The sequence below is a fragment of the Mchenga conophoros genome, linkage group LG7, assembly GCF_057382185.1.
Source record: "Mchenga conophoros isolate Kocher_MC1m ecotype Shallow Benthic linkage group LG7, M_conophoros_male_GT1.1, whole genome shotgun sequence".
Lineage (NCBI taxonomy): Eukaryota > Metazoa > Chordata > Actinopteri > Cichliformes > Cichlidae > Mchenga > Mchenga conophoros.
The window spans coordinates 38,041,665-38,065,926 of NC_140532.1; the positions used below are offsets into that span (position 1 = coordinate 38,041,665).

At 38.2% G+C, this 24,262-nt stretch overlaps 1 protein-coding gene across 3 annotated transcripts in view; it reads left to right on the top strand.

The window, feature by feature from the left end:
• Positions 1–241: 241 nt before the first annotated feature.
• The window catches only part of il11ra (interleukin 11 receptor subunit alpha), a 67,355-nt gene continuing 43,334 nt past the window's right edge, over positions 242–24,262 (top strand). For 2 of the 3 annotated variants that reach the window (XM_085279167.1, XM_085279168.1), the window contains exons 1-2: positions 242–406; positions 13,554–13,732. In XM_085279167.1, the coding sequence (XP_085135293.1) occupies positions 13,676–13,732 (57 nt within the window). In that variant the 5' untranslated portion in view covers positions 242–406; positions 13,554–13,675. The remainder of the gene's footprint in view (positions 407–13,553; positions 13,733–24,262) is intronic. The other variant, XM_085279166.1, reaches the window with a different exon arrangement.

The following is a 24,262-nucleotide window of genomic DNA, read 5'->3' on the forward strand; positions in this document are numbered from 1 at the left end:
TTCCATTTTTTATAGTAGACACACATTTGAAATAAACCTGCATACATTAAAAACAGACCAAAACATTCAGACTTTCATAACCCTGCTGTTGGAGACCTCGCTCTGTTTTTCATCCCGCATTCCTCATTACACCTCAGACCTATAGCTCAGCCTCCATAATCTCTTTACAGTTAGGGGCCGCCCACTCAGTCAGGTGATTGACATCCGCCGCCTCCAATGGCGCAGCAGCCCACTTTCCGGCCTCGTTCCTCTCTCCTCCTCCTGGTTGCTGTCCGACTTTGTTGCTCTCTTGCCCCGCTACTTCGTGTCTAGTGTCATCGGTGAGTCGAGGAACAACTCGTTGAGGTACCAGCCATGGAAGGCGACAATATAATAATGCCTGTTTGACTCGGGGATAGTTTCCAAGGTAAGTCCGGCCATTTAAAGTGTTTAAACCGGGCGGGAGAGGATTAGCGGCTAGTAAACTGCCTGTGTGTGTGTGTGAGGGGTGGTTGGTGAGGGATGTGGGGACGAAAAGTTTAATCCGCCTCACTACACGGGACAGGAGGGAATGAAGGGAAATGTACTCTACTGTTGTTCACAGTGGGGACTTGTCGTACTAGCCTCAATGTGGATCCCTGTTTAGGCTGTTAAACATCATACCACAGTCTTTTTTCCCTCTAATTGTATTTTAACTCCATGCCTTGTAATTATGGGTAAAAAGCTGGTGGTACCCTGGACAAAAAGCACTGGTTACAATGTGTTGTTCTTTTATTATTGATAAACTGAGCATGGCTGCTTTTTTGTTTCCACTGTTAATTAAATGTCTTTCAGTTGCTGTGTTTTAGTTTTAGATTTCATTTAAAAATGATGCAGTGAGAACAAGGTGCTGCATGATATTTAAATGTGTAAATATTGTTGTGATGGGTGGATTGTAGATTGGTGTGGTTTGTTTCTAGTGTACTTTTTGTATTATTGTTGTGGAAAGCGTGCTTGTGATTTGTCTAATTATTTTCTAAGTATAGTAAAATAGTGTGATAAAGGTAAAGAAAAAATACTTTCACTGGCTTTCATTGACATGCTTTGGTTCCAGTTCTGAAAACCAAGCACGGGAACTCACTTGGCAGAGTATAAATGAAGCGTTGAAATCATGGCCACTGAAAGCACTTGTTGATGTAATAAACAAGATTAGTCTTCATCCTGCCCTTTGTTGTTGTATATTTATATCTGCAATTAGTTCAAGTTCCAGGTCAATAGCAAAAGCTAACGCTCTGAGAACTCAATCAGAAACAAATACTTACTATAATGCAGAAGCAGACAGAGATACAGACAAAAAAAGAAAAAGATGACAGAGACACTGGGATGGGGTCTCACTACAGATGTGCATTCCTCTAACCAGTGGAGTGATCAAGCTTTTAAATAGAGCTCAACAGGAATGCAAACAGACGAAGCAGAATGATGAAGCCTGGAGGTGTCTCAGGAGTAGGAAAGGGAAGGAAGGTGGGAAAAGAAATCAGAAAAGCAGGCAGCGAGCCTTTTGCTTGAAATTAGCCGTTTCTTGAATGTTGCTCCGCTAAAATGAAAATGTGGGTCAAAGTTCATGTTGTAACATCTGTCTTTATGAGCTTAAAGGCTTTAAGAAACTCATAGTTGCCCACAGTGTAAGCAGTACTTCTGTATCAGTGGAAACATTTGAACCTTGCCAATAACTTTGTGTATTCCAGCATCAGTGTACGTCTGTGATTCTTTAAAGAGGTGGATGCAGCGAAAAGTAGGATCAGAGTCCACTTTTATTGATCAAGGATTGCACTGGCTCAAGTACATGGCCCTCAACAAAAATAATTTTTACATGTACTGAAAACGAGGAATATTAAAGTAAGAGCTGTTGGATCGGTTATGATTTGTAGAAGTTCCGTGTTAAATTCTTGGAGATAGTTTTCAGGAGTCTTAGTACTATATGTCAAAGACAGTAACAAGACAAAACTGCATCTGCTTTATTAGTACTATTATTATTTGAATTTTTCAGATATCTTGTATTTTCAGAAAAAAAAAAAGACTTCTCATTAGTACTTTGTTACGTTATGTTGTAAATTGTCTTTTGACTCTGCATGCTGCGTCTGCCTGTCAGTTTGCTGCTGGAACACGTGAATGTCCCCAATGAGGGACAATAAAGGATATTTCTATTCTATTCTAGTTTCTTGTGAGGCGGAAGCAATTGTACTGTTAGCTACAGTTGGCCAATAGGAGTCCATTTTTCCACTTCACTCCCATGTGGGAGTAAAACAGAAAACCGGGGTTGCTTAAGCCAGTCTTGTGATGTTAATTTGTCCCAGGTTTTCAGTGGTTCCCTGTTTGATTGCTGTTTATTTTTCTCCTTTAAAATCCATTCAGCTAATTCTATGCAGAGAGACAGATCGTGTAATTGTTGTTTTGTCGTAGCCAGACGCACAATGGGCTGTGTGGAAAGAGAAGCCAAACACCTGGCGTAGCATGCGTGTCACTTACAGCAGTGTTTACTGTTTTTCATTCGGGAGGATGCATCTCAGTTTGGACACCTTTGCGAAGAACCAGATTTCTTGACCACTTCACCACTGTGAAACTAAATATACACTGACTAAGAAAAACGAGGCACACCGGGCACCTTGTTGTTTACCTCTGGGATGTTGGCCTACCCACGGATTAAAGCCTTCTGTCTCTATAAAAGGAAAACTTGATGGTATTTTTTGCTTTCTAAACATTGTGAAAAATAGTGGGAACAAATTTGCTTTTTGGAATCACAGACCACATACATATCCAAAAAAGAAAGGGAAATCCAGGATCCTAAGCAGAGTAAAACAAGTCGACTGTGGCTGACACCTGCGTGTTTTGGCTAATGAAAATATTATAGAAAACATTAGTAATCAATTTAATCGTCACCAAGAAATACACAGGATCCGAGGCAAGGTTTAACTTAACCCAATCTTCCCCATTGTTGTATGAAGTATTCATTAACTCGCAGCAGGTTTATAAAGACAGACCCCAGACTGTATAGTCTAACTTTCTTCACTTGAGCACATGTTCTGTACAGCTCAGTACAGTTAAACTCACCTTCTAACACCAGGGTACTGTTATTCAGCTCGCTTTCCCTGCAGACGTCTTTAGCTGGAAGTCCAATCTCTGCTCTAGCTCTGGCCAAAAACCACACGAGCACACAGATACACTCTGGCTCCACACAGACCTTGACGCAGACTTCTGCATGCACATATATGTAAACGATCCAATGGCTTTGTGCATGCACACTCACACATTCACATGCACGCGGAGCCAAACGCACATCCAAGCCTTCATACTCTTCTCCACACTCGTATTTCACTAGTCACTCACAGAGGGCCATGGCAATCAACTTTAAATTAGAGAGAAAGCTGCTCCAAGAACTTGAAGGCTGTTTGCCAGGTCTGAGGCCATACTTTTGGTGTGTGTATGTGTAAGTAAAAGAAAGAGCAGAAGGAGCCAGCCAGATATTAAACCAACAGTGAGGGGCCTAGATAGGGGTCTCTCTAGTCCTTAGTGCTGCTGTTTAAGCAGTTTATCCCCACTCACCAGGAGCTGTGCTTAACTGTGCATTTGAAGAGTTATTTTGCAAGCCTCAAACTGGCAAACATTCCATTTCAACATATTTTATGAATGTCTGCCTTTGGAAGAGTTCCCACAGCTAGAAGCCACAAGATCAAGCCACTTAAGAGAGATGCGTCCTCTCTGTTAGGAGCTATGACTCTCTTCTGTGGTCAGCTGACCAATAAGGGCAATGATACTGTGGCGACAGCGAGGGTGAAAGTGTAATATTTGCTAGCCAGTAAGGATTTTTCCATCTCAAATAAAATCGAGCCTATTCTACAATAATTGTTTCCTTGTTAATGTATAATGGACTGGAACTTGGTGCTTTTCTACTCATTCATGCACACACTTGCACTCCGATGGATGCATCAGGAGCAACTTGGGGTTCAGTATCTTGCCCAAACATACCAATAGACCACCCGCTCTACCATCTGAGACCCAGCTGCCCTGAAATGTTAACATACACACTCTTTGATAAATGGGGCCTTGTGGTGAAAAGCTGAACTATGCTGGATCTGTTTTAGATAGCAGAACTGAACATAAGAATGCCACATCAATATTGGAAACAAATATGGCAGATATTTACACAAGTTTATAAAAAAAATAAAGCCCATAATAAAGTCCATAAGGACGCATGATTTTTGACATGGCTGTCAACATCTTCTTTATTTTTTATATCAGTTTTATCAGAACAGGTTTTATATCTTTTTATGCAGGGTGGAGACTGGACCATTGCGACCATTGGTACCTTGTTTTCCATCCGTGTAAAGAAGTGGCAGGAAATGAGTAGTTTCCTGCCATTGAGACACACTTTAGTAGTGTCTCAATCAGCCAATGCAAAATAGTTACTACTGTATCTTCCGCACTATAAGGTAGGGCTGCTCAATTAATCGAATTTTAATCACGATTACGATCTGGGCTTTCAACGATCATTAAAAATGACTGAGCCGATTATTAGCCCCTCCCTCGTGCTTTACTCTCGCGCTGCTCCGTGTGGCAAATCCAGCGCACCTCTCTGCATTTCGAACATGCGTCACAACAATTAAGAGCAGCGGTCCCCAACCCCTGGGCCTTGGTCCGTGAGTCGTTTGGTACCGGGCCGTGAGAGTTGAGGCTCAGGTGTGAAATGTATGGTTTCAGGGTTTTTATCGGTTTTCAGCGTTATTTTGTTATCATTTTGATCGTTAACTCGGTTTTCCTGGGTCTTTTCACGTGTGTTATGAATAACTCTTCTTTTTTTCGGTACCGGTACTAGTTTTATTTTGTTGCATTTATCCGCGACACCTTAAAGGCCGGTCCGTGAAAATATTGTCGGGCATAAACCGGTCCGTGGCGCAAAAAAGGTTGGAGACCGCTGATTAAGAGGACCCGAGGGAAGCTCGGAAAGCTAAGCAGAAGTTATTTGGAGAGGAGAGTGACTGCTGTTGGTTGAAAAGAGAGGTAAAAAAAAGACTTCAGTGGTGTTGCACACTATTTTATATTATATTTTAAAGTCATTATTCAATACATTCTTATTGTTAACCCTTTAAAGAGCCGCACGTTCAGTTTTGTGTAACTATTTTTAAATCCCTGTAGAACCTGAACCGCGTAAGCTAGCACAATAATTTTTTTTGTATATGAAACCGGAGGAGTTGTACTTACATCTTATGCCATCAGCTTGTCCTCGGTCACGGTTTCCTTCCACATAAAACTTTGCAAAAATTGCATAAAAAGCGCTTGCAGGAACAAAAACATAATATTACAGAAACACGCTTTGCCACTTCCCACAGTGAAACAGACGTCAGCACGAACTGTCGCATGTCCGCCATTTCCTGCCCTAAACCGGAAGTGACGTCATTTTCGCGGAAAATGTAGTTTTTTACTTGTAGGCCTTAAAAGCCTATACTGGTGTTTTTATAAGTCATGTTTGACTTTTCTGAATAGTTTCTGTGATGCTTAGAACTCGAATTACACTGCTGGAAATAGTTTATTTTGATGCACCTGCTGTTTTCTTTGCAAATTTGCATCATAGGATAGTTTTTTCGTTTTTCCTGCAGTATATAAAAATTGGTGTATCTCAAAAATAAAACTATGAAGACACTCAAAATAAATTTCCTGTTGTTGTAAACTATTTTTTGCAACTTTTTTGTATTTAAAGTTTTGAGGGATAAGCCTCTTAAATTTCTCCAAGTAGAAATATATGTAACAAAAACGATTTTCAATTTATTTTTTTTGTAGTTTATTGCACTTTTATGCAATTAATGTAGTTACTATGGACTTAATGCATACATATTATTAAATTATGGGCTATAACAGTTGTATTGATGTATAGTAACTTGAAATGCTCCCAGAAATGGCACTACAGCATGTATAAAAAAAATAATATATATATATAAGCTCTGGCGGACTTGGTTCTATGGTAGGTCTTAAAGGGTTAAATAAATATCGTCAAATAATCGAGATCTCAATTTCAGTGAAAATAATTGTGATTATCATTTTTGCCATAATCGAGCAGCCCTACTATAAGGCGCGCTTAAAATCCTTTAATTTTCTCAAAAATCGACAGTGCGCCTTATGTATGAATTCTGGTTGTGCTTACTGACCTCAAACCGATTTTATGTGGTATGCGGCGCTCAAATGACTTTGGTAAGCTACGAAGCTGGACCACTTGATGGATTGTCAGAGCATTACCGTAGTCAGGAGCCTCGCAGAGTAATCTGGGTGAAAAACTCCGTCCGCTTCAGGTCCCAAAGTCAAACGAACACTGCGGCATCACTGAGTTTCTCGAAACTTTCTAAATTCTTTCATCTTTAATAAAATGATCAGCGTTGCTGCTTTACCAGATGTAACAATTAAGTTTAACATCCAGGCATCCATGAAAACAGAATTTATTAAATTTCACGGAGTTAGAAGTTAGCTTGCTATTTTCCACCTAAACATGTTATAGCATGTTCTGACTGAGAGATTTCTGATAAAATGAAAACGTACAGCTCTGCTATCACTTCCAACATAAATGAAGACAAAAAACTAAACAGCAGTGTCTTTTGTAGGGTTACTGAAGTTGGGCTAGCTGGTATATAATAATGTGCTACGTGACATAATCCATCCACAATACGAGGTTAGTCATTAATATACTGCAACAACACAGGAATGGAGCAGCGGTAAGAGAATTTAACATTAATGAATTAATGGTATGGAAGTTGAGGAAGCAAGAAGAATGAGTTGAGTAAAATTTGACTTATCTGACTGTTTTGTTTCGCTTAATGCGCCTTATGTATGAAAACAGACCCGTTCATCAACAGTGTGCCTTATGGTCCGAAAAATGCGGTAGTTGTCCTTAATTGTGGTCATAGGTAGCTGTTTCCTTTGTCAATTTTCACAATACATTCTATGCTGCATACTGTTTACATGATCTCTGGCATACATCTAAGTGTAAAAACTTGTCATCATGCCATTGAGGATTTATAGTTGTTGGTTTGGCTTTAAGTATGGTTAACGGAGAAGGCAGTGACGGAAATATACTGCTTATGATTGTGATTGTTCCTGTGCTTTTTCTTCGGCCCGTGTGTCAAGGATTAAGCCGCTTATTGTAACAGTATTTCACAGAAAAAGTTAATAAGATAAAATGTCGTGAACTGACATTTGAATTCAAACTTTGTTTGAATTAAGGAAACCAAGTGGAAAATGTGATCATGTGTTTCACATTAGACACTATTATAGGGTACTGTACTCAACCCAGCAGCATCGTGTCTTCAGTGCTGTTGGATTGAAGGCATGTGTGTAAGTAAGTGTATTTACAGCGTCCACATTTTAGAATTTATAGCAAAATAAACACTTTGTTTTATCAGATCACTGATTGGTGGAAGCCTAAAGATGCAAGGTTGAAATTCTCATTTAATTCATTGTGTTTTTAAAGCAATTTCATTGCAAAGTCATTGTCTTTGCAATGGTAGCCTCTTTGTAGAAACTTCTGTGTGGCAGGGTTTTTGTGGATCCAGGGAAGATAACTGCTAAAGAATGTACTTCCTTCCCTTGCAAATGTACTGGATGATCTTCTGGACCTCGGCAGGATCTCTCAGGAAACTATGCTTTCTGTTTGTCACAAAGAACGATAAACCCTAATTTTACTGCGTGCTTTTACTATGATGATGAAGAAAGGTGCTGTGAGGTGTGTATGCTTGTTTTACTGTGAGCAGCATATATGAAATATTAATGTCCATGTGACTGAAAAAATGGGTACTTTTGGCACCTTGCTGCCATTTTGCCAGTGAAAATAACATCTATTAGGTTTAGCTGTATAAACAGTAACTCTTCTTTCCAATGCAGTGTTGACTCTGAAAACAGAGCTCACTTGGGAGATTATTAGTGCTTGGCAGAACCTTAGTCTGTTCTAGAAAAACACTATATTGATTGCAATTCTACCTCCACATTATGCACGGTTATTTGCAAAGCCATCATGAAGAATACAGTGGATTGATTTACAAGCTGGTGTGGAAAAGTTACCAAAATTTTACCTTTTTTTTAGCGCTAACTTCCACCGAGCAGGTGGTCATATTTAACATGACTGCCATGTCAAAAATATTGTTTTGAAAGTTGTGAACCTGTTGTTTTCAGCATTCGAAGAGGTCCTTGCTTTATTCTCTCTGCAGGGTTTATTTTCAGAGACAGGGAAGAACTCTAAGGGCTAAAGGGGAAAGAGATGATTGGTGCTCTTATTTTAGCCTTTGGTCAGTGTAAGTAGTGGTGCTTTCAAGTCTGTCTCCAGTATACGTTAGGTAGCTAAAAAACCTTGTCACCTTGCAATTGACCGTAGTTGCTAGTGAAATGAGTACAGTTTTTTTCAGTCAAGTGTAATTTTTGTATTTTCTCTAATAAATGTATGGATTTTGAGTGCAGTCCAGTGTGGAGACAGCAGCCTTGCATAGACAACATTGCATAGAAACTTGCATAGACAACATTTGCCATGCACATATGTTGTTCAGGCTTTGACCCAGAGTGGCTATGGCAGAGGCTTTGGTAACCTGTAGAGTTGATAAACATAGTGTTGTTGAAGCTCACAGTCAAAAATTAAAACAAATGTTTTAAAAAAGGGAGATTTTCTGGTGTGAATAATGTATTTGTGTTTTTGATAATCCAAAACAGTCCTTAGTGCTCCCTGTGTGTTCAGTTATTTGCATCAGTGATTCAGTGATTCCACTGTGTGGTGGGGATGGGGGGGGGTCATGTTTGTGTACTCCACATATGAATTGCCATTCATTTGTTTGTATTGGTATTTGCATGGGGTGGGATTTGTTTTGACGTATCTCGAGAAAAGCTCATCACTTGAATAGAGGTGTAACTCTTAATTTATCAGTTGAGTCACCGGAAAAATAAATAGCAACAACATTTAAATCATTTCATGATTTCTGTAATTTTTTTAACCAGAAATGTTAAAATTTTCATTTTTCTAATTGTGCTAATTTGAGGCTTTTATATATCAAGCTATCAAACTTGCATCTATAAAAACATCTATTGCTTTCAGTTTTGATTTCCTTTCATCAGAAATGTAGTTTCAAAGTTTTGTGTGATGTGCTGATTGGAAGGTAGTGTGAAGCTGGGCTGAAATACTTTGAAACGGTTTGGAAAAAAAAAATTCTTTCATTAGGTTATTTAGTTTTATAGCCACTCTCTTATTGCTACAAAGTATTAACACCATTAAAATGTATGTCCTTATGTTTTGCTCTGTGTAATTGAAGTTGTTTTGCATTAACTGTCATCAGTTAGAGCAAAACAAAGACTTTAGGATTTGTTTCATTTTATGCTTGAATATTTGGTGCACTCCAAAACAGTCCTTTACCTCTTTGTGTCACTGGGGACAAGGCTAAAATCCAAAACTGTCACTACTGATCCCTTTAGGTGACTATTTTTACCCTTCTCCTCATACATAATGAATAGACTTGTCTGTTTAAATTATATGACAGTTTTTATGTAGCCAAAATGTCTCTAGGGTCCAAAAAATGTATGTGTCTCTGTCATGACCTAATTCAGTTGGAATGTCTATGGCAAGTAGGTATGAACTTGCCCACAAATTATAAAATGCGTCTTCTCCCTTTGCGGTCTGTTTTTTCCCGCTTTGTTTAGGTTTGTTTCTCCCTTGTCCTTACTTTCCTGCCTTTTTCAGCTTTCTCTTTCCCTATCCAGTTTTATTGTTTTATATGCCCTCGGTCTCCCAGTATCTATTTCCTCCCCCTCACCCCCTCCCACTGTGTTGTTCCGTTCATGGAGTGTTGGCAGTCTGAAAGGAGAATAAATGGGTGTATCGAGCATGTTGATCTTATCTTATTTGGCAGGCAGGTGACAGAAACAAATGAATATGAAACTGAATACACTGCTAATGTTTCTTAAGCAGTTTTCAGGGCAGAAATCTTTGTTTTTGCAGGTGACGAAGCTTTGGTTATATACTTGCTATCAGTGTAAAACTGAATGAGAACTGTTGTCAAGCAGTAAGGCTTTGGCTGCCTGAATCTGATCAGCTTTCAGCATAAAGATTGCAATATGTAATTATCATATCGGTATGATGATGTGGTTTGGCATTTGGAATTGTTGCTGTTTGTTGATTGTTGAATATATGTCACATTATGCATTTGAATTATATGGACTATGGCTGTGCCATTAAATTTTTACGTGAGATAAAAATGCCAAATTACGATATCGCTGCTATAGCAACAACTTGTATTTACGTTCCATAGTGCATGTGTCAGTGAGGCAAGCCGGGCACATGCGAGATGTTAATGAGAGTGTGGGGAGTGAGTTGGAGGGTGGGGTGGGCTGCTTTTAACCATGTAAAGCACTTTGTGCTACATTTTTTTTTGTATGAAACGTGCTTTATAAATATTGATTGATTGATTGATTGATTGATTGATGAAGCAAGAGTCGGCCTCTTGTGATGAATTAGTACTTAAAAAGAGAACTGTTTCAATAATATCCAACATTGTCTGGTCCTTTGCAAAATCAGCATTAAATGTATTCCCGCTAAAGGAAGTAACAACAAATGTGTCCCATCACTTTAGGCAAAAACACAGAGTTGAGTACTACCATGCTATGGTGGAGTAGATGCTAGTAGCACGTAATGCACAACCTTAATGTAAACAAATAACTTCACTGAGCATTACTGGAACACTTGATAGTTGTACTCCATATGACAGGAAGAGCAAATGGTGTTTATGGTAGAAAAGCAGGACTTTAAGCAACTGGTTAAAAGGCTTGACCCAGATGAATCCCAGGTAGAAAATATTTTTCAGTTTTATATGGTACAGTATAAAGAGTTACAAGATTGATTGAAGTTGCTTCACTTACTGTTAAACTGGTGTCAACCAGTTATTTTATAGTTTTACCTAAAAATTCCAGAGAAAACACTACCTAGGATATTTTTGTGCTTACCTTTGATGGAAAATACCCTTCATTCACACATAAATGATACTGCCTACAAGCAGTTTCTCTTGAAATGTGATACAATTTTGAGGCTATATCGCCCAGTTTGACTATGGGCTAGTATCACAGCAGTGGTTGTCCTACGTGGAAGCAGTAAGAGCACACCTGATCCTCTGCCCTTTCAGCGTGTGTACTCTGAACTCTTTGGTAGTAGGTGTCAGTTCTTAGGAAACAATGGTAATGCATTGCAGCTTCTGTGTGTCACTACATCAGTAAGATAATTTTAATACAAGGCCTTAAAGAAGAAGCTGGAAAAAAACAGTTCAGCAGCTCGACATGTTGAAGCTTTAATGAAAACTTTATAAATACATTTTAATGATGAATTAAAGCTTGCTTAACACAAAAATCTGAATACAAACCACTGCATTCTCAGTGGTTCAGGAACCAATAAGGTTTGTTTGGCAGTTCATGTTCATCCATCCAACTGTAGTAATATTATCATATATAAATAAATAATAGTTATATTATTGATGTGTATAATTCAACAGTTGAGTTGTTTAATGGCTCTTTCACTGTGAGACAGTTTGAACACTAAATGTTTGCTTTTTCTTCTTAGAGTTCCTTCATCTAAAAAAGGCTTAAATCATAAAGATCCAAGTCTCTCTTCATTACATTTATCTTAAATGCACAGTTGATCATAGCTTGCTTAATATAGAAATGTCTGCCATCTAAAGTTTGTGGATTGTGTTTTTTAATTGTAATTTTCATTTGAAGACAGTTTTATAGTCATTTATCATGGTTGGTTGCAATGAGTCAAGAAAATGCCATTGACATGAATGCATTTCAACAACATTGCTCTGGGCTTAAGAAAATTAGCTGGCGAGAAACTCGGAAAATATCCAGTGATCTAGAGTAGATGGATGTGATAAATGATCCTTAGACTTTGGTTTACTTTGGCAAATCTTCAGCGCTAAACACATCAGATTGAGGTTGTTTGTAGATGACAGGCAATTAATGTTAGAGGATGGAAATAATGCAACAGATCAAAATATGCTTTAATATTTCTATACATGTTTTTCACCATCACTCAAGGAAGAATACATACTGACACAAAATGCTTTGCATGTTTAGGAACATGTTAAGAACATAGCTTTTGAGATTGATCAGAAAACACGATACAGACAGTTAGTAATGAGCACTTACTACTTGATGGCCATAGGGACTGTGTTTGCTTAAATGATTTTTTCATCAAGGCTTTTCCCTGAGTCAACATTAGGCCATTAGGTTAAATAACATTCAATGGGACACTGCAAAAGCATGGGTAGAAGTCTCTGTGTTAAATTGATTTCACAAAATGGCAGCAAAGTCCAGTGCACTGAGACAAATTATCTTATTGTCAAAAGTAGGGCTGCCACGATTAGTCAACTAGTCATGATTACGTCGACTATTAAAATCGTCGACGACTGATTTAATAGTCGACGCGTCATTTGAAGCTTTGTAAGATCACAAAAGACGCAGGAATAAGTAGTAGGATTTAAGAGTGTAATAATGGACTGAAACAGAAGATGGCAGCACTGCATGTACAAGGATGCCAGCTGCTGTTAAACCTCGAAGAAGAAGAAGCTGTAGCCGTGTCCAAATTCAGTAACCGCATCCTCCTGTGCCTGCATTTGTTGTCGTTGCTGTCGTTACAGCGACACAACGAAGACTGTCCAAATTCGAAGACTCCAACAAATGCGGCCGACAAATGCGCCCTTCATTTCCCCACATTTGAAGGATGGGTCGGATGTATACTTCGAGGCCCAACCTATCCCAGAATTCATAGCGAGGCCCAGCTCAGTTTCCAACAATGGCGGCAGCTAGTTAGTTTTAATATTACTCTTATTATTCTTTCTGGGTCACAAAATAAATGTTTAACATATTTTCAGGCGAGAATGTAGCTGTGTAAACCTCAAATATCTGCTCAGTTTATCAAGACACCACATATTTTGAAAAGCGCTCGCTCCCAACGTTTTCGGAGACGTCTGTTACCCACCAGCTCGATAGCTAGCCGGGGGCAAGGCTCACTAGGGCCGGTGAGAACACCGGACTCCCGGCAAATCGTTTTCAAACCCACCGCCGTCTTTCGCTACTCAGGTTAAACATGATATATAAGTCACTTAGATAACTTAAAAATGTTATTGTTGGGCCTTTTTTAGTATTTTATTTGTTCCTCAGTAAATCGGTTTGGCTGAGATTAAAGTTATAGTTTTTACACAGCTGAATAAACGTCAAGCAGACAGCTGATTATCAGAAGTGTGAGACGCTCGAGAATATACTCCAGTGTCCTGTTATATTTTAGATAGCAAGGAACAGACGGCTGAGTTTATTAAACTCCACTGAAACAATCTGGAAATTTAATTAAAATTTAATAAACTATCATCTTACCTGGGTGTTCACCTCAACAATAAACTGGACTGGGCTACAAATACAGACATCCTGTATAAGAAGGGCCAGAGTCGACTCCACCTGCTGAGGATACTGAGCAGGTGCAGGACTCTATTAAGGACATTCTATGGACACTGTGGTAGCATCTGCCCTTTTCTATGCAGTGGCCTGCTGGGGGAGTGGATGCACGGACAGGGACAGGAGCAGGATTGACAAACTGGTGTGGAGGTCTAGCTCCGTGCTGGGATGTCTTCTGGAGTCTGTGGAGGTGGTTGGCGAGAGGAGGATGTTAGTAAAGCTGACATCCCTCATGAACAACCCACATCACCCACTGCATGAGTATGTGAGTAGGCTGAGCAGCTCCTTTAGTCAGAGACTGAAACACTCTCGCTGCAGGAAGGTCGCTTTCGCAGATCATTCATCCCAACAGCAGTTAGACTCTATAACTCCTCAATCACGATGTCATGACTCACTGGACACTGTGAACATCCACGGTCACCATTTCATGCATAATGGACCTTCAATGTGTATGGACATGTGCAGGTATATATGTATGTATAGGTATACATATTTTAGTGTGTATATGTGTGTGTGTACATGTCTATACATAGGAATAGTAGTGGTACAATAGTTATGTTAAGCTATATAGTTTATGTCTTGCATAGTTCCACAACCATATCCATAGTCACATACTGTGTGTGCTACCGTTGTATATAATGTATTATCTTACTTATTTTCATTGTTTGTACTTATTTGTATTTTTTGTATTTCCTTCTGATATCTGTACCTGAGCTGAGGTAATGCAAAAATTTCCCCGTCGTGGGATCAATAAAGTTTTATCTTATCTTATCTCGTCTTTATTTTTAGTCAGCACATACCTTAAACATTTAAAGCTGTAAGCTAATGATAGTTATATAAGAGCAGATGCATGCTGGTGCAATAAGCTGTACGTTTTACGTCCAGTGGATGCATGATCTGATTAGTCGACTAATTGCAACAATAATCGGTGACTAGTCGACTATCAAAATAATCGTTTGTGGCAGCCCTAGTCAAAAGATCATAAACTATACCTCAACATACTAAACTAACAAATATATATTGTATGTGGATGAGGAGACATCCAAACTCGTATAAAAAAAACCCAAAACCTTTTGGTGGTGTCACATTGAGCCGGTTTTTGGTTTTAAAAGTCTCCTTCCCTCTGCGTCTGCCTTTGATCTCAGACAGGGTTCATAATCTGACTCCTGGATCACTAAAGACACACACACACACACACACACACACACACACACACACACACACACACACACATTAGACATGAACACACAAACATGGACTATCTGAAAATCAACAAACTTGGGAACCAAATCATGGTGGTGCACTGTAAATCAACCTGCTATCTGCCTTACTATCTCAAGAAAACCCGTTTGATAGTCTGCTGTTTGTGATCTAGGTCTGTGCAGCAGAGCCCTGCAGTCTGATGAGGGCTTTGTTACTCAGTTATTCTGAAAGAAACTTTGTTATAGATTTCTCGCTTAGTGCTTCCAGTAATTAAGGAAGAAAAGGTTGTTAGCCTGCTGTATCTTTTAGAGTATTTACTTCATCCTGACACATATAGGGTCTGTATACTCCAGTGTCTGGCTTGACTGAATAGGTATACTGTAAATCTTCCAGTGTACACTGTAGCAGAACTCTGTATATGATTGTTGTTTATTTTACTGTATTTTTTTTCCTGATTTAGTCTGAGAGACCTTGACTTAAAGCTCTACTTTCAGCTGTTTCCCTATTAATATGGGGATTTTTTTTTTTAATGTCCCAAAGGGATTTGTGTCTCATCCCAAGATCAAACCGAGGCATCTTTCACTTGTTAGGCGAATGTGTGAACCTTCATCTATGGAGCCACTCTGAGAGGACTTGATTTAACTGTTAAAACCCAGGATCAAAAAGACAATAACAGTCATTCTGTTCTTAATGGTAGTGTGTAGCAGATGTTGAGTATAGCATAATACATAATAATACTTAAAAAAAAACATACATGTGAGCTCATAGGTGGCAAATTAACCCAGTTATTGACAGTTCATACTGGCTTTTTAGCCCATTTCACTTCCAAACAGACGTCAATCTGCTTTTTCATGTTGTTTTTGATGCAGGTGTCCAGAGATCACAGTTCAGGGCCTTTAAGTGCTGTGAATAATTAGTTTTTCCTCTGCTCTGCTTTACTTTCATTGCATTTATTTTCCTTGTTGCCTCCTTTCTCATTCCACATCTCTAAATTGCTATTCCATCACATTCCAGCCTGCAATGAATTAAACGTAAGCAGTCTTAAAATAATGTTTTTTAAAACTAGCCCCCATCACTCAGATAAATTACACCCTGCAGGCAAATGATGAAATGTATGCGTGCCTGCAACTTATTTTTGCTTTTGTAGAAATGAAAAATAAAAACATCTGGTATACAGTAACTAACTAAATGTAACAGCTTTTTTTTTTTTTGTGTGTGTGTTTTATGATTTTCTTTTTCCATTCATTTGTGAGTTGTTTCCTGTGGTGCTAGGTCAAGTGCACATTTATTTAGCTTTTTTGTTATGAATTGGTATTATTTTATTTTTTGATTTCATAGCTGGTGTTCTGTTTTTTTCTATCTATCTACAGTTGCTATAATTGGTCTATTGCTTTCAGGATAGAAGACTTTCAAGTACTGGTCAAATTTTGTTTACCTCTTCTCTCATCAGATATCTTGGAGTTTAGTCAATGTTTAGCCAATTTTTTGCTTCCAAGTAAAGGCCTTTGTTGCACTTACACATGTTAAAGTGAAATACGAGTGTTCAGTCTCCTTTTAAAACAGTTTTGTCCATGAAAACCTTGACAGACTTTGCATTTAGTTAAAGATATTTACCTATAGTCAGTTGCTGTATTTTTCAGTCAAGTTTTATGACTGGCAGGAGAGGCATTCATCATATAAAATGTGGATTGCATTAGGATCGTTCTTGCTCTGTGCCTTTCTTTTTGTTTGTCTCTTTGCCAGAAGCATTTTTGGAAGGGCAGTCAGACAGTAGTAATCAAGAAAGCATGAGTTTCTCATATTTAAGCACTCATAGGATTTTCTTTCCTTGGTTTCTACTGTGTTGTGATTGGAGGTAAAACTGGCTGTTTCACTGTGCCCTTGTGTATAGTAGAACAACCACTGAGGTTTAACATGGAATGATGCTGTTTTTCTTCTGTTCTTTTGCACACTTATTCTTGTGTTTTGTTTAGTTTTTTCTTCTTCTTTTCTACTTTCTCTTATCACTACACTATAAAATCTACCGTTTTTTTCTTCTTCAGCGTGTTGAGACAGTCAGTCAGCCGGTCTGTAGTAATCGGAAAAGCATGGAGTTCCCAGCACAGTGAGTCATCTCCAGCGAACAGGGGTCGCGCATGTGTGTAGGATGGTTGAAATGCGAGTGGGTGGCAGGGGGTGGGATTTCTGTTCGTGTGGGTGGGTGTGTGTTGGGGGTGGGTAGGTATGGTCCACATGTTTGTGTAGTTTGGGTGTATATGTTCCTTCATGTTTTTCCTTCCTGTTGAACAAGTTAGAGGTCTCTGCTTGCTGTGTAATGGTCATCAGTTAGTGAGAGCCAGGCAAACGTAAATTGGTGTCATAAAGAAGAAAACAAAAACTCAAGCGTTATAGCACCTACTTATCTCTTGTTTAACATTCTTAAGTTTATTGGGCATTTTTATTTGTTTTGGTTAATTGACAGTTACATATGCTCTATGTTATCATTAGAAATGCTTTGACATCAGACTGATAATAAACATTGAGTTTTCATTCCGTTTTAGATGTTTGTTTGTTTTTTTACAACAATAAATTGGGTGGGTGTATAGTTGGTTGGAAAGTGGGTGAGTAGGTATGTACATGCCTAGCCCTAGCTATTTTTTAATATACAGTGCTGGTTAACTGTTGGTTACACAGCCACCTTCCAACTGGGTTTTAACATTATTCCTATCTGTCTGTGATGGGAAGCTCTAAACTAGCTTGACATTGTGTTTGCGCCGTGCTATGCACGCTGCCAAGTGCCACATATTTGAGCTACATTGACAATACTTTTATACCAATAAAGACTAATTAATGGTTTCGTAGATAAAAACATAAAAACATGCAGACACAAAATGTCTTCAGATCTTTAATTCCATCCATTATAGTGCGCTCAGTTTTAGTATTTTCTGAGTGTTTTCTTATTTTTAGACTTGCAAACTACTCCAACCTGCCCATATTGGGGGTTTTTTTGTTTGTTTTTTTAGCAAATTTGCATTTTCTTTCTAAGAAGTATAACTGACAGTGTATACAAACTGTTTGTATTTTCAGTTTTAAACAAATCCTAAAATTAAGTGCCCCACATTACTGGACGGTGCATCTTTGTACAACTAAAATCTAACTGCTCTGTAATTATACCTCTAAAATGCTGTTTGGTAGAGCGGTTCTATACTGCCTTGAATGTCTTCATGTGCTTAAAACACTGAAATGGCATGAGGTAGTCGGAGCAAATCAAGTTGGAGTTGGTGCTTACAAATGTAGAACAAAAGGTAGCTTAAATTTCATTTAAAAACCTGTGGAATAACCAGTGGAGTCTATACATGGGTTTTAAGCCATATGGCAAAATGCTAATGTTGTTTGGCAGGCTAATGCTATCTACCATTATTAGAAAGCCAGGTAAAGTCACAGCTCATTACATATATTTCTGCAAATATATTATAGTGTTCTTGCAAAACATTTCATGTTTGGATATTTACACATATATACATGGTATATTTCTAATGAGCGGACATGTACTCATATTTATGGATTATTATGTGCATGTCAGGCTGCTGCACAGGCTAATTGAATTGTTACAGTATCAGATATATCAGAGTTTAATCTCACCGGTTCTAGTCACTGGATGATCAATTGCATCTCTAATTAGACTAATATTAGTTTCGCTGCCACAACAGACACTGCAGTGTAACAAGCAGGCAAGAGAGTCATGTGTATCTATCATGTTCATTATAGCTGAAATCTGGGTCTTTTTAATATTTAGAAGAAGAAGAAACTTGAGTTAAGTGTTTTGATTCTATGCTAAACTTCTGCTCCATTAGACTTAACAGTTGTTTTCTTAACTAATCATTTTTCAGATTAGGATTCTCTAAAAAGCATTGGATGCTAACCTGTTATGAGGTAAGGCACTGCTATCTAAACATTTCTCACTGTAATGAAATAGTGTCAATGGGAACAAATTACAATATTCAAAAAGTGTAAACAGTCCACTTCATCATCATTTTTTTGTGTATATTCATGCACTTGTGTGTTTCTCAGTGTTGAACAAAACACAAATCTTCAGCTATCTGCTTCATGTCTTTATAATTGTTCCCAGCCGTAGAATGGCGCCAGTCAAATGTACATGAACACGCACTCACACATACTCAGATGCAGAAACTCTCAGCAGATTATCAGAGCAGTGTGGCAAAAAACAGAACTGGGCAGTGGTTCCTGGTCGGCGAACCTGCTGGCTTATTGACTGAGTTAGATAAAGCTTTCATCAGCAGCATATGTGTTCAGACGCTGTGTGTAAATGTGTGTGTAGTTGGTATGATATTTTTTGGGTCTTTGACAGCAAGCCATGAAATGACACATGACTTGCTTATTTTCAATTGCTGTTAGAATTCAACTGCTTGTTCAGTTAGCATAAAATTCAAATGGTATTGATCACAATGTCACAAAAATGTCTGTCTCATGTCCGTCCTTTCCTTTGGTCTCTGGTTGCTTATACATATATTTGTGTAAGAGTTTATCTATATATTTATATCTCTTTTCTGCATATTGTTACAGTTTCTGATGATGGGTTGGGTATGCTACTAATTGATCACATTTGTCTGTGTCTGTGTATAAGGCTTTGTTGGATAACAGAGAGCAGATGTGGGAGGGTAAGTGGGTGTATGTTTAAAGAGCTTGTCATTGGCTCATACAGAGCAGATGTTGTTGGGCCATCATCTTCTTCTGGCTACTAGCAGTAATGATTCAGATGCTGGACCGAGCGGTATAAAGTGGAACTCACAGTACAAAAAGCATACAAAAGCTCATTGTTGCAGCCTCTCTGTTAGGATGTGTAGTTTGTTAGCAGAGTGATAGATGCATTGACGTTTGTTTAGGTCAATATACGGTTGAATGGAAGTTCTAACTAGGACACTAAAGCTATGGAATTTTCCAAACCACAGCAATAAAAGACTGCGGTTTACGGTAATATTCTGGTACTGCCAGCTGACTCCAGCTGAACGTAGTCCAGACGGTTAAGCGTAGTTAAGCACAGCCAAACATGTTGAGTGGTGAGATCACATCTATGCTTGATTTTTAGTTAGTGGAAAGGTTTTCTTTGTCACCTTTTTGTATTCAGTTTATTTTAGTTCACTCCGTACATTTACAAGAAAACCACAGCTTGTAAACAAATGTCACCAGAACCTTTTTTTGAATTTGGTTAGGTTGACAGTCTTATTTTAGATTAATTGCACCTTTTTAATGTTTAAAGGCGAAATCTGAAACTGTTCAACCATGCAACTTTTTTGGTGTATACAACAGCCCTAGATACATATATACATTACAAACACCTAATTAAACTAAAAAAAGTATGTTGCACAACTCATGTGTACATTCATAGAGAAATAGGAAAAATTATTTTGTGTGACGCATCCAAATATGTTTTGTTTTTTTCATGTCGTTACTTGATTGAACTGTATATGAGTGGTGCAATGGGGCTTCCACAATACAGTAAAAATGATAAAATTCTTGAAACCACATTTTATGATTGAAAGGCTTATTGTGCTAGGCGACGAGTCTGACCACAGTTGAGGAGTAAATAAAATGCACACATGCATGTCTGGTTGCATTTTTCTAATCTCTTAGATAAGCAAATGTACATGAAATGATGACTGGGAGTTTTCATTCCTCTTTGTACTACTTCAAACTGAATAAAGTTACACCCCTATAAGAAGGTTTGTTCTGACTGGTGCTGGCAGGGAGGTTCCACAGGACAACATCTGCTTGGCTACTATGTTTGTGGTCACTTGATTCTACTGAGAGCTGCTAAGCTAGAACAAAATGTCTTGGCTTATATAAGTTGGTTACCAGCAAAAGAGAGGCTGGATATTTAGTTGGAAAAATCTTTAAGTCACAGGAATGACATCAGTCTGGGAGATCAAGCCATGTTTTGTGTCCTGTAAAAGAATAGGCTTTTGATTCTTACCATGTTCTTTGAAATCATCAAGATTATTAATGGTTGAAGCTTGGCAATCATTGGTTTGCTTTTTTAATTTAGTCCCATAAATAATATTTCAGTAGGACTGATGAGTTGGTAAAGGGCTATAAAAATATTTGTATAGATGGTTGTATTTGCATATACACCTGGTTGTGTATGGACCAGACCATTGTGACAGATGTTACATGTAAATAAATGATCATGGATTCTTTGACAGTATGTTACAAGCTAGCAGTTTGCTGTTTGCCTAGAAGGTTTAGCTAAAGATCCTCAGCAGTTAGCAGTGGGACTGGTTTTGAACCACAAGAGTTTCATCAGATCTCTCTTGTTTTGGATCACTATGGTCTTGCATTAACCAAGAGACCGAATGCTGGCTGTGGTTAGCATCATCACATGGTGTTTACTCTGACTGTGACTGCTTGTATATTTTTTACTAATTCCTCTTAAGGATCGAACACCACGTTGTGTGCAAGAGGCTGATGATTATCTATGGATGGGGCTAAGCAGGTGCCACAGTGTACAGTTTAGATTCATGGTTTCTTACTTTGTTATAAACTTTTCAAAAAGAAGCAGTACCAGATGTATAACGATACCAAATGTGCACACATTTTCTCCAGAAAGAAGAACTAGCAGAAAAATTTAGCTGATGCTTTGTTACTAGACATGGCTTAAAAGGTCCATTATCAGCAAAACTGTTATTGGTCATCCATCAGTATCTAACTGGATTGCTTTTTTCCCCCCCTGCAGCTGATGCAGCGTTTGAGCCACATAAACACTGGTTCGATTTGATTGGAAAGATGATTTACTACAGCCTCCATATAAAAGATTAGGCTTGGATACAACTTCAGATTTTGGATTAAAGAACCCAGACACAAACAAAAACAACCATCTGAAGTAATTGTAATTTTTATTTCCACCTTTAAAAGAAAATAGGTCACTTAGAATTTCTCTAAACTGAAAATTATTATTATTATTTTACTTTGTTTCTACTCTAGGTTCATTTTTTGTGTGACTGTATACTGCTGTAAAACAAAACACAAATATCAGCATATTGCGGTGCTTGAGAAGCTGGAACCAGCCCTAGTCTAAAAACAATAATCAGTTAACAGATTTACTGTTGATTCATTTCCTGGGGATCAACTGGTTGTTTATGTAAGAAATGGCACTGTTTTTATCCTTTAACTTCAGACCCAAAACACGCTGGAGTGAGAGTGCTGTTGCTGGGCCGATACCAGAATACCAGTCTTTTCTTTTTCTTGCATGTCGAAAACTTTTTTATGACATACTGGGAGAAGTGTTTATAAACCAGTTTGACATTATGGCATTAGCATTGCTTTTCTGTCATCGTTAACCCACTTCACAACCACTTGTTTACTGTTAAATCGCAACTAAATCACAAAGTAAGGAGCAGCTAAAGGTGCATGATGTTTTACTTTACGATTTCTTTACAGTCTTTGAATTTTCACTGTGACTTTTATCACCCACATGCAGAAGTACAATCACAAACAAAAATGTACTAGTACACAAAACCGAGTGATGTGTGTGGTTATGTGTGTCTGTGTATGTGTGTGTGTGTGTGTGTGTGTGTTTAGCTCTGACTTCACCCCATTATGCCTTTCAGTATGTGTTTGTTTGTATGTGAGGTTGGCTTTAGTATTACAAACTTGTATGCAAGCAGGATTGCGGTCTTCATTCAACTGTGTGTGTGTTTGCATGTGTGTGAATAGCTGGCATATGGTAGCCATCTAGCCCTGGCGGCAGTGCTGAAGGAAATTCCAGCGTCGTAGAACTAAGCCAAGATACTGGTGCTGCCACACACACGCACACGCATGCATGTGTACACACACACACACACACACACACACACACACACACACACACACACACACACACACACACACAGAGAGAGAGAACAGTACAAGTTTTTGATACTTCTGCCAAAGTCATGGACACAGAATAATATCTTACATTTGAAAGTACTAACAAGTTGATGGAAAATTCTCTTTTCGGCAATAACCCAAAATGACTTAAAAAATTACTCCCACTCTTTCCTCCTAATGAACTCTTCTTGCTTTATTTTGCACACAAATGCATAAAATGCACACCATCTCAGGCCTTGGTCTGTGGATTGGCTAGGTGCTATCTCTGTACACAGATGGCAGTCATTATTTCTTGTGTGTTTAGGCTTGGGCAAAAATTGGAAGTAGGCCTAAGCAGTTTGACTGCTGGGTAGTATTACCAAGGTTTAGTTTCTGTTGGGTCCCATGCTCTGTTTTCATTGTCAGCTATAACTAGTTACGGTACTCAAAAAAGTATGTGTTACACATAACGGTTTACTTTTCTTAAAAGTAATTTTCTATGTGATTTAATTACTTGATGGAGAAAGTAATTTGTTACTTTTGGATTACTCCAAACACACACACACACACACACACACACACACACACACACACACACACACACACATTCCTGTCTTGCATAACGACTGAGGACCGGGTAAGTGTACTATCAAAGTGAGGACCACCATTTCTGCTACACTTGCAGACAAACCTTTGCCATTTTTGAACACTGGGTGGCTCTCTAACACCAAAAATCACCTCAAAATCTTAAAACACTCAAGTAAAAAAAAAATCTCATTCTACTATCAGAATGAGGACCTTGTCATTGAGTGCTATTCAGGTGATTTTCCACCAGGGGGTGCTTTTGTGTTCGTTTCTGTCTATATGTTTTTTTCTGTTTGCATTTACTCCTTGACATTTTCTATTTTAGTGCAACCAAATAATGTTAAAGTTAAACAGTCTCAACTTTATACATAAATAGAATAACTAAAAAGTTCTGATAATCTATCAAGACAACCCTACATAACAAAAGGTAGTATTACATTTCAAATACCGCTGTAGATTTTATTAATAATTACCAAGGAAATTCCCACAATGCTGCAACAAGAGCAAATTCAGTTTATTTCACAATGTAACATCCTTCCAGAGGAATAATAATTGCTATTATAACAATGAAGACAACTATTAAGTCTAATGACTTACAACTAAAATAGTGATCAATAACTTTGATCAGTTTGTTTTGACTTCTGCCAAAAAGAAAAATCAGTAAAGCTTAGGATGGCTACAACTGTACCAGTATGACCTTCCTGCTTCCTACATAATTCCCAGCCGTCTTTGCACTGCCGTCTTCTCTGCTTCACTCCATGGCCTCTTGACCTTCGCACGGGGGATCTCTACAAATAACACAAAAGACAACATGGACTGTTAACTTTACAACATGTATGTAACCGTAGTTTTTTTGTTTTTGTTTTGATTTTGAAATGGGGTTCTGCTTGTGTATATTTACAGAAAATGCCAAACCAAACTGTAGGTTCAACAATTTACTCAACATTTTGTACCCAAGATATGTAGTAAGCACTTTTAAATTAAGTATTTTGAGTTCACAGAAACATGAGATCAGTTATTGAGTAATATACCTACAGAGTGAAACAGCAGCCAATTTACTTTTATACATTTTGTTTTCAAAGGTACATGTTGCATCTAGCCTTTTAAAATAAGATGCTAACTAGTTATTAGTCCTGTTAAAATCATTCATCATAACAATATTCTT